Here is a 9,605-nt window from a genome sequence, read left to right as displayed (position 1 = left end):
TACAGAAAAATTAGTTGGGTGTGGTAGCGCATGCCAGTAATCCCAGCTACTCAGGAGGCTGAGGCAGAAGAATTGCTTGAGCCTAGGAGGCAGAGGTTGTGGTGAGGCAAGATTGCACCACTGCACTCCAGCCTGGATGACAGAGCAAGACACAGTCTCAAGAAAAAAAAAAATAGAAAGGAAGAAAGAAATGAGGGTCACATCTCTCTCAAAAAAAAAAAAACAAAACTCAAAAAAACTCAAAAGAAAAAAAAAAAAAAGACAGTGAGTCATTTGTGATCTCATCAAAAGTATACCAGATACTTTCTTTCTTTCTTTTTTTTTAACCAGTTATTTTCAAAGGAGTTCTAGTATCTGCTGAATGTAAACTGATGGTCAGTCAGGTCAGGACTAGGCCCTGAAACCCACAGTCCAATCTTAATAGTCCAAGGTCTGGAACTGTCCATCACTGTCAGACTCACCTTCTTCTTGAGTTGGCTCATGACATCAGCCAGGGCCCAGCTGCCATCGTAAGTCCCTTCCTTCTCAGTGAAAATGAAGTCAGGATTGAAATCAGCACTGCGGTTCTTCCCCAAGGCTTTTTGTCGTCTGCCCAGCACAATAGGCCCCTGGGAAGAGTAAGAGACAGTGTGACTTTGGGGCTGAGATAAAAAACAATAGGAAGAAGGGGACAGGCACAGTGGCTCAACCTGTAATCCCAACACATTAAGAAGCCAAGGCATGTGGATCATTTGAGGTCAGGAGTTCAAGACCAGCCTGACCAACATGATGAAACGCAGTCTCTACTAAAAATACAAAAAAGACAGGCATGGTGGCTCACGCCTGTAATGCCAACACTTTGGGAGGCCGAGGTGGGCGGATCACGAGGTCAGGAGCTCAAGACCAGCCTGGCCAATATGGTGAAACCCCGTCTCTACTAAAAATACAAAAATTAGCTGGGTGTGGTGGCATGCACCGGTAGTCCCAGCTACTCGGGAGGCTGAGGCAGGAGAACTGCTTGAACACGGGAGGCAGAGGGTGCAGTGAGCCAAGACTATACCATTGCACTCCTGCCTGAGCAACAGAGTAAGACTCCAACTCAAAAAAAATAATAATAACACAGAAAAATTAGCTGGGTGTGGTAGCGCATGCCAGTAATCCCAGCTACTCAGGAGGCTGAGGCAGGAGAATTGCTTGAGCCTAGGAGGCAGAGGTTGTGGTGAGCCAAGATTGCACCACTGCACTCCAGCCTGGATGACAGAGCAAGACACAGTTTCAAGAAAAAAAAAAAATAGAAAGGAAGAAAGAAATAAGGGTCACACCTCTCTCAGCAACTGATAGATCAAGCAGACCAAAAACGAGCAAGTCTATAGAAAATTTGAACAGCACAATTAAAAAGCTTCATCCCAATGAACATATACAAAACACTGCATTTCTCATTACAAGATGCATACGGAATCAAAAAAAGTCAAATTCATAGAAACAGAGAGTAGAATGGCGGTTGCCAAGGGCTCGGGTGTGGTGGAAATGGAGAGATGTTGGTCACAGGGTACACACTCTTCAGTTCTGCAACGTACAAGTTCTGGGGATCCAATACACAGCATGGTGACTACAGTTAATAACAATGTATTGGGCCGGGCACGGTGGCTCACAACTGTTATCCCAGCACTTTGGGAGGCCAACGCAGGAGGATGGTGAAACCCCGTCTCTACTAAAAATACAAAAAATTAGCCGGGAGTGATGGCGCATGCCTGTAGTCCCAGCTACTAGGGAGGCTGAGGCAGGAGGATTGCCTGAACCTGGGAGGTGGAGGCTGCAGTGAGCAGAGATAACGCCACTGCACTCCACCCTAGGCAACCGAGCAAAACTGTCTCAAAAAAAAAAAAAAAAAAAACGAAGTGAATGAGACTGGAGTGTTGGTCATGAAGTGAAGAGGAGAGCTGTGAGAGATGAAAGTCAAGGTGGAAAGGACAAGACCGTGAAGGACCTTAAAAGCCACGTGAAAGCAGCCTGGAGAGTTGTTTTTTGTTTTTTTTTTTTTAAGCAATTTGAATCACTTCTTGAAAAACAAACACAGACAAATACCAAACACTGAGTTGGTGCCCGGCGCGGCCCGTAGGGTTGGAGGTCAGCCCCGCAGCATGGGTGTGACCAGGCACTGTGTGCCTGTGCAGGGGCCCGGGACCTGGGGGACTGGCCCATGACCTCCCACGCCGTAGGCTGAGCCCAGGCCTGGCCAAGAGGGGGCTGCAGCCAGTAGGCCTGGGCGGCCGCCCGCGCGCACAGGGGACATCAGGGAAATGGGGGCAGTGTGTGGGACCCACACGCTGCCTGAGGAGTCTTCGCAGAGTGGACAGGCCTGGGGCTCTCTACCAGCAGGTTGGAGAGTTTTAAGCAAGGGAGGTCTCTAAAGTGACTGTATCACAAAGGGATCCTTCTGCTGCTAAGCGAAGAATACACTGGAAGTGCTCAAGATAAAGAGATGAAGATGAAGTACGTTTGGACTGGTGGTGTGCTGGTGTGCAGGCATGAGACAGCAGTGGCCGGAGCTAAGGTGGGTACAGTGTGAATGGAGAGAGGCGGGAGAAGCTTAAGAGAGATTCATGAGCTAGCTTGCAGAGCACTGGCGGCGCTGAGGAAGAAAAAACTGTCAAGAATAACTCTAAGGTTGCTGGCTTGAGAAGCGAACAGGATGAGAGCGAACACAAGTTCAACTCTGGAGGAGTTGCATTTGTAGAGGCCGTGGGACATCTGAATAAATGTATCAAACGGACAGATGAGACTGCAGAGGGGACAACATCTGGGCTGAATGTTTGAAGGGCAAGCATCCTTTTCAGAACACCGATCCCTCTTTAATTGCCATACTGCTTAATATCTGCAAGCCCCCACACCACCATACGCTTCAGGAGAGTGGCACTCACCTTGTTCATTGCTACGTCCCCAACGCTTAACACTAGGTCTAGCACACATAAGTATGCAATAAACACTGGCTCGATAAACATATGAATGGACAGCTAACCACGGCTCCTTGAGCAGGAACCAGGGCTGACTTTACCTCTTAAAAGGTGTAAGAGACCTGCATGTCTCTTAACACAGGGCGTGGTTAAATATCAATTCAGTGAATGGATACTGAGTTCAGCAAGGAGACAGGGAACGACACGGCCAAAGAAGCAGGCGTACGTAGAGAAAACCTAGTCGCGGGAAAACTGAGGAAGATATTGGGGTCCCGGCGAGATCCTTTTAGGGAAACTTCCCGGGCTGGCAGGCGATGATGAGAATTCGGGGACAGGGACCTGAGAAATCGCGGGGAAAAGAAGCAGTCAAGGAAACCCAAAGACCAGAACCGTCCTCATACCTCTTCTTCCTCGTCACCGGAGTCAGACTCCGGCTCCACCGGCACCTCGTCATCCTCGCCTATGGTCCCGATTAAGCCGAGGTCCGTAAGCATGTTGTCGCAGAAGCCACTTCCGGAAGCGAGCACAGCGTGCGGACCAGCACCTGACTTTTCGCAACCTCCTCGTCGTCATTGCGCATGTACCATGCGTCACTTCCGTTCGAGCGCCCCTGCGCCTCTCCCCGTTTCTACCTCTTAAGAGTGCGCATGCGGCAATCTGGGGCGCAGTTTCGTATGACGACATCAAGGGGCGGGGCTTTTTTAGGTAAGCAAATTCCACGGTCTCCGGCCTCAAAATGGTGGGAATGTTTGAGGAGGGTGCAAGGGGTGAGAGAGTCTAAAGAGTTGCATTTATAAACTCTAGATGTGGATATTTACATTAAAAAACTGTAGAAGAAAATACAATAAGCAGTTAGCTGTGATTGTTTCTGGGTGGTAAAGTTCTAAGTATTTTTTTTTCCTTTTTTTCTTTTTTTTTTTTTTTTTTGAGACAGGGTTTGGCTCTGTCGCCCAGGCTGGAGTGCAGTGGAGATCATGGCTCACTGCAACCCCGAATTCCCCGGGCTTAAGCGATCCTCCTGCCTCAGCCTTCTGAGTAGCTGAAAGTACAGGCGCCACCACCATGCCTGGCGGAGTTTCACCATGTTGTCCAGGCTGATGTCGAACTCCTGGGCTCAAGCAATCCTCCTGCCTCAGCCTCCCAAACTGCTGGGATTACAGGTATGAGCCACTGCGCCCAGCCCGAAACTTTTTAATGAAAATTAATGTTTATTATAGGGGGAAAAAAATCTCAGAAGAAAATAAAAATCAAGACCAGGCAAGGTGGCTCACACCTTTAGTCACAGCACTTTAGGAGGTCACGTGGCTGCATGGCTTGTGCTCAGGAGTTCCAGACAACCCTGGGCAACATGGCAAGACCCCATCTCATATATATATATATTCATATATGTGTATATATATTCATATATATACGTGTATATATTCATATATATACGTGTATATATTCATATATATACGTGTATATATTCATATATATACGTGTATATATTCATATACCTACCTACCATGCACAGGACATATACCTACCATGCACAGGACAGCCCCCACAGCCAAGATGGAGAAATTCCTGATTTAAAGGAATTAAAATTGTTTTGATGTCCCTGATTCTACATTCATATACATGAATATACATTCATATACATGAATGTATATACATATATGTATATATATTCATATATATACATACATATACACACATACATATACACACATACATATACACACATATATACATACATATATACATATATATACACATATATGTATGTGTGTGTGTGTGTATATATTTTTTTTTTTTAATTAAAAAAATGTTGGCTGGGTGCGATGGCTCATGCCTGTAATCCCAACACTTTGGGAGGCCAAGGCAGGTGGATCACAGGGTCAAGAGATCAAGACCATCCTGGCCAATATGGTGAAACCCCGTCTGTACTAAAAATACAAAAACTAGCTGGGCATGGTGGCACGTGCCTGTAATCCCAGCTTCTGGGAGGCTGAGGCAGGACAATCGCTTTAACCAGGGAGTTGGAAGTTGCAGTGAGCCAAGATTGTGCCACTGCACTCCAGCCTGGCGACAGAGCATGGTTGGGCATGGTTCGGCATGGTGGCACACACCTGTAGTCCCAGCTCCTCAGGAGGCTGAAGCAGGTGGATCCCCTGAGCCCAGGTCAAGGCTGCAGTGAGCTATGATTGCGCCACTGCCCTCCAACCTGGGTGACAGAGCGAGACCCTTTATTTCAAAAAATAAAGAATAAATGAATATGTGTTGTATTGAATAAATGGAGACCTCCCCACCACCCTCACTGCCGTCCTTCCTTTCTCGATGGGCCAGTAACTACCACACAGGTCTTCTAGACTTATCCCCTCCACTTTCTTCTCGAAGCAGCCAGAACAAATTCTTTAAAATGCAAAAAGTGCGGTGGCTCATGCCTGTAATCCTAGCACTTAAGGAGGTGAAGGTAGGAGGATTGTCTGAGCTCAGGAGTTTGAGACGAGCTTGGACAACATGGTGAAACCCCATCTCTACTAAGTACAAAAAAAACTGCTAAAATACAAAATACAAAAAAAATTAAAATAAAATGCAAATGAGATCCAACCACTCCTTTATTTAAAACCTAGTTTAAGGATCACAACATCAAAGACCAATGTAGAGGCCGGGCGCGGTGGCTCAAGCCTGTAATCCCAGCACTTTGGGAGGCCGAGACGGGCGGATCACGAGGTCAGGAGATCGAGACCATCCTGGCTAACACGGTGAAACCCCGTCTCTACTAAAAATACAAAAAACTAGCCGGGCGTGGTGGCGGGCGCCTGTAGCCTGTAGTCCCAGCTACTCGGGAGGCTGAGGCAGGAGAATGGCGGGAACCCGGGAGATGGAGCTTGCAGTGAGCCGAGATTGCGCCACTGCACTCCAGCCTGGGCAACAGAGCGAGACTCCGTCTCAAAAAAAAAAAAAAAGACCAATGTAGAATCAGGGACATCAAAACAATTTTAATTCCTTTAAATCAGGAATTTCTCCATCTTGGCTGTGGGGGCTGTCCTGTGCATGGTAGGATGGTAGGCAGCATCCCTCGCCTGCACCCACTAAATGCCAGAGGCACCCCTCTCACCCATTGTGATAACCTAAATTGTCTCCTGATTATCACTGTTGAGAACCTGCTGCTTTAAGGAGAATCCACACTCTCAGCTCATCCTCTCATGCTAGATCTCTCTGCACCCTGGGAGCACCACACTCTTCACACATTTATGCTTCCTGCGGGCCCTAGAAACATTTTAGTTTGTTCGGGTAGCTTAAACAATAGACACGTATTTTCTCACAGTTCGGTAGTCTAGAAGTCTGAGATCAAGGTATCAGCAGGGTTGGTTTTCTTAGGGCTCCCCCTCCACTTGGAGATGGCCATCTTCCCTCTACGTCTTCACTTGGTGTTCTCTATGTGCATAAGACCTAAGTTCTTTTTTATTTTATTTTATTTGTGTGTGTGTGTGTGTGTGTGTGTGTGTGTGTGTGTGACAGGGTCTTGCTCTGTCACCCAGGCTGGAATGCAGTGGCACAATCACAGCTCACTGCAGCCTCAATCTCCTAGATTTAAGCAATCCTCCCACCTCAGCCTCCTGAGCAGCTGGGACTATCGGTGCACGACATCATGCCTAGCTAATTTTTTTTAAGTTTTTTGTGGAGATAGGAGTCTTGCTATGTTGCCCAAGCTACTCTCGAACTCTGGGGCTCAAGAGGTCCTCCCATCTCAGCCTCTTGAAGTCCTAGGATTACAGGTGTGAGCCACCTCACCAAACCGTAAGTTCTTCTTTTTTTTTTTTTTTTTTGAGACAGAGTCTCGCTCTGTCGCCCAGGCTGGAGTGCAGTGGCCGGATCTTGGCTCACTGCAAGCTCCGCCTCCCGGGTTTACGCCATTCTCCTGCCTCAGCCTCCCGAGTAGCTGGGACTACAGGCGCCTGCCACCTCGCCCGGCAATTTTTTTTTGTATTTTTTGTATTTTTTAGTAGAGACGGAGTTTCACTGTGTTAGCCAGGATGGTCTCGATCTCCTGACCTCGTGATCCGCCCGTCTCGGCCTCCCAAAGTGCTGGGATTACAGGCTTGAGCCACCGCACCCGGCCCCTAAATTCTTCTTATCAAGACAGCAGCCATATTGGCTTAGCACTCCATTAATGACCTCATTTTAATTTACTTACCTTTTTAAAAGCTCTATCTCCACATATGGTTATAGTCGGAGGTGCTGGGATTTAGGACTTCAATGTGTGAATTTTAGGGAGAAACAATTCCGTCCTTATCAGCTTGCTACGCCTACTCCATTCCAATGCATCAGCCTCACTGTATGCTAATAAAAGGTTTACTAAAAAAAAAAAAAAAAGAAAAAAGAAAAAAAAAAAGCTTTAGGCTGGGCACAGTGGCTCACGCCTGTTACCCCAGCACTTTGGGAGCCCAAGGGGGGCAGATCACTTGAGGTCAGGAGGTCGAGACCAGCCTGGCCAACATGATAAAACCCCATCTCTTCTAAAAATACAAAAATTGGTGGTGGCAGGTGCCCAGCTACTCAGGAGGCTGAGGTGGGAGAATCGCTAGAATCTGAGAGGCAGAGGTTGCCATGAGCTGAGATTGTGCCACTGTACTCTAGCCTGGGTAACAGAGTGAGACTCCATCTCAAATGAATTTTTTAAAAAGCTTTATTGGGATATAATTTACGTATCATACAGTTCAGTGATTTAAAGTGGACAGTTTCATGGTTTTAGTGTATTCAGAGTTGTGCAGTCATCATCACAGTACAATTTAAAAACATTTTCATCCTGAGGTGGGAGGATCACTTGAGGCCAGAAGTTTGAAACCAGTGCAGGCAACATAGTCAGACCCCATCACTTAAAAAAAAAAAAAAAAAAAATCAGCCAGACATGGTGGCTCATGTCCGTAGTCCCAGCTACTCAGGAGGCTGAGACAGGAGAATTCTATGAAGCTTGAGCCCAGAAGTTCGAGACTGCAGTGAGCTATGATCGCACCATTGCACTCCAGCCTGGACAAAAGAATGAGACCCTGTTTCTAAATAAATAAATCTAATGTCCACTAATAGGAGAGTAGATAAATAAAATGTGGTTAATATTAGAATGTGAGTAGCAGTTTACATGATAGAACTAAAAATATAGATATCAACATGGATAGATCTCAAAAACATGATTATGAGTGAAAAGGAGTTGCAGAAAGATATGTCCATAGAATAGGAGCTATGATTTATGTACATAGGAACTATAGCATAGTGGTTAAAAGCTTGGGCTTTGTAAGAGTAAGGGAAAATGTGAATTAAAAAAATATATTGCCAGCTGGGCACGGTGACTCGCGCCTGTAATCCCAGCACTTTGGGAGGCCAAGGCAGGTGGATCACCTGAGGTCAGGAGTTTAAGACCAGCCTGACCAACATGGTGAAACTCTGTTTGTACTAAAAATACAAAAAATTAGCTGGGCATGGTGGTGTGTGCCTGTAATCCCAGCTACTCGAGAGGCTGAGACTGGAGAATTGCTTGAACCCAGGAGGCAGAAGTTGTGGTGAGCTCAGATTACACCACTGCACTCCAGTCTGGGCACAAGAACGAAACTCCGTCTCAAAAAAAAAATTATTTTATTTTATGTATTTAATTTTTTTTTTGAGACAGAGTCTTACTCTGTCGCCAAGGTGAGAGTGCAGTGGCACAATCTCAGCTCACTGCAGCCTCCACCTCCGGGGTTCAATCGACTCTGCTGCCTCAGCCTCCTGAGTAGCTGGGATTACAGGCATGAGCCACTACTCCTGGGCTAAAAATATATATATATATATATATTTTAAAAGGAAAAAAAAAAAGATGGGCTTTGGAGTCACACAGCCTTGATTCAAATCTGCTTCTGCTCCTTACTGTGTGGCCTTGGGTAACTTCCTAGTTTTTCTGTTCCTGTTTGCTTATTTATAAAATAAGGACACTGTTGGGAAGGATATACAACAGCTAAAGAAAACCTCTGGATACAAAGGATGCAAAATGGTATTGGGGAACACAAGCTTTTGTTCTTTGTTCTTTGTGTAGTTTCATCTAATAGTTTTCAAATTAATAAGCTGTGCCCGTTATTAAGGTACTGTCAGCTTCAAACTAAGCCTTCTATACCTGGCTCATGTGCCTGGGGCGGGACTCCGGGAACCATGTTTGTACTTTGCCGTCAAGTTCCTTGTTAGGATCTGCCAGCAGGGGGCGCGTGTGAGAGAGAACAGAGTGCTGGAGTAGGAAGCAGAAACTTGGTTTTGTTCTATCTCGCATTTCTGTGTCACTCCAGCAGCACTTCTCCCTGGAAGCAGCGATTCATTCCAGTTGGCAGCGCGGGGGGATTTTGTTTGTTTTTCTTTTTAACGCTCACAGAACCAGGTTTTCTGTACCCAGGCAGAGCACCAGCAACAACTGAGCAGCGCCTCCTTCTCCAAGGTTTGGGTCCCAGCCCCATGGGAACCTCTGGGCTGAGATACCACTACCATCTCTTTGAAGATCTGAGCTCCTTCCACATAGGATCCTTTCTCTAAACTACTTAGTTTTATTTCTTTTTAATTTTTTAAGACAGAGTCTTACTCTGTTGCCCAAGCTGGAGTGCAGTGGTGCAACCCTGGCTGACTGCAACCTCCGCCTCCTGGGTTCAAGCGATTCTCCTGCTTCAGTCT

At 46.4% G+C, this 9,605-nt stretch overlaps 1 protein-coding gene across 1 annotated transcript in view; it reads right to left on the bottom strand.

The window, feature by feature from the left end:
- The window catches only part of DDX27 (DEAD-box helicase 27), a 26,576-nt gene extending 23,056 nt beyond the window's left edge, over nucleotides 1–3,520 (bottom strand). The window contains 2 exon segments of the mRNA XM_017888126.1: nucleotides 405–608; nucleotides 3,335–3,520. Coding sequence (XP_017743615.1) covers nucleotides 405–608; nucleotides 3,335–3,520 — 390 coding nt within the window.
- Nucleotides 3,521–9,605: the final 6,085 nt, after the last annotated feature.

The sequence above is a fragment of the Rhinopithecus bieti genome, unplaced genomic scaffold (genome assembly GCF_001698545.2).
Source record: "Rhinopithecus bieti isolate Rb0 unplaced genomic scaffold, ASM169854v2 scaffold_15834, whole genome shotgun sequence".
NCBI lineage: Eukaryota > Metazoa > Chordata > Mammalia > Primates > Cercopithecidae > Rhinopithecus > Rhinopithecus bieti.
This window is presented reverse-complemented; position numbering and strand designations above follow the sequence as displayed.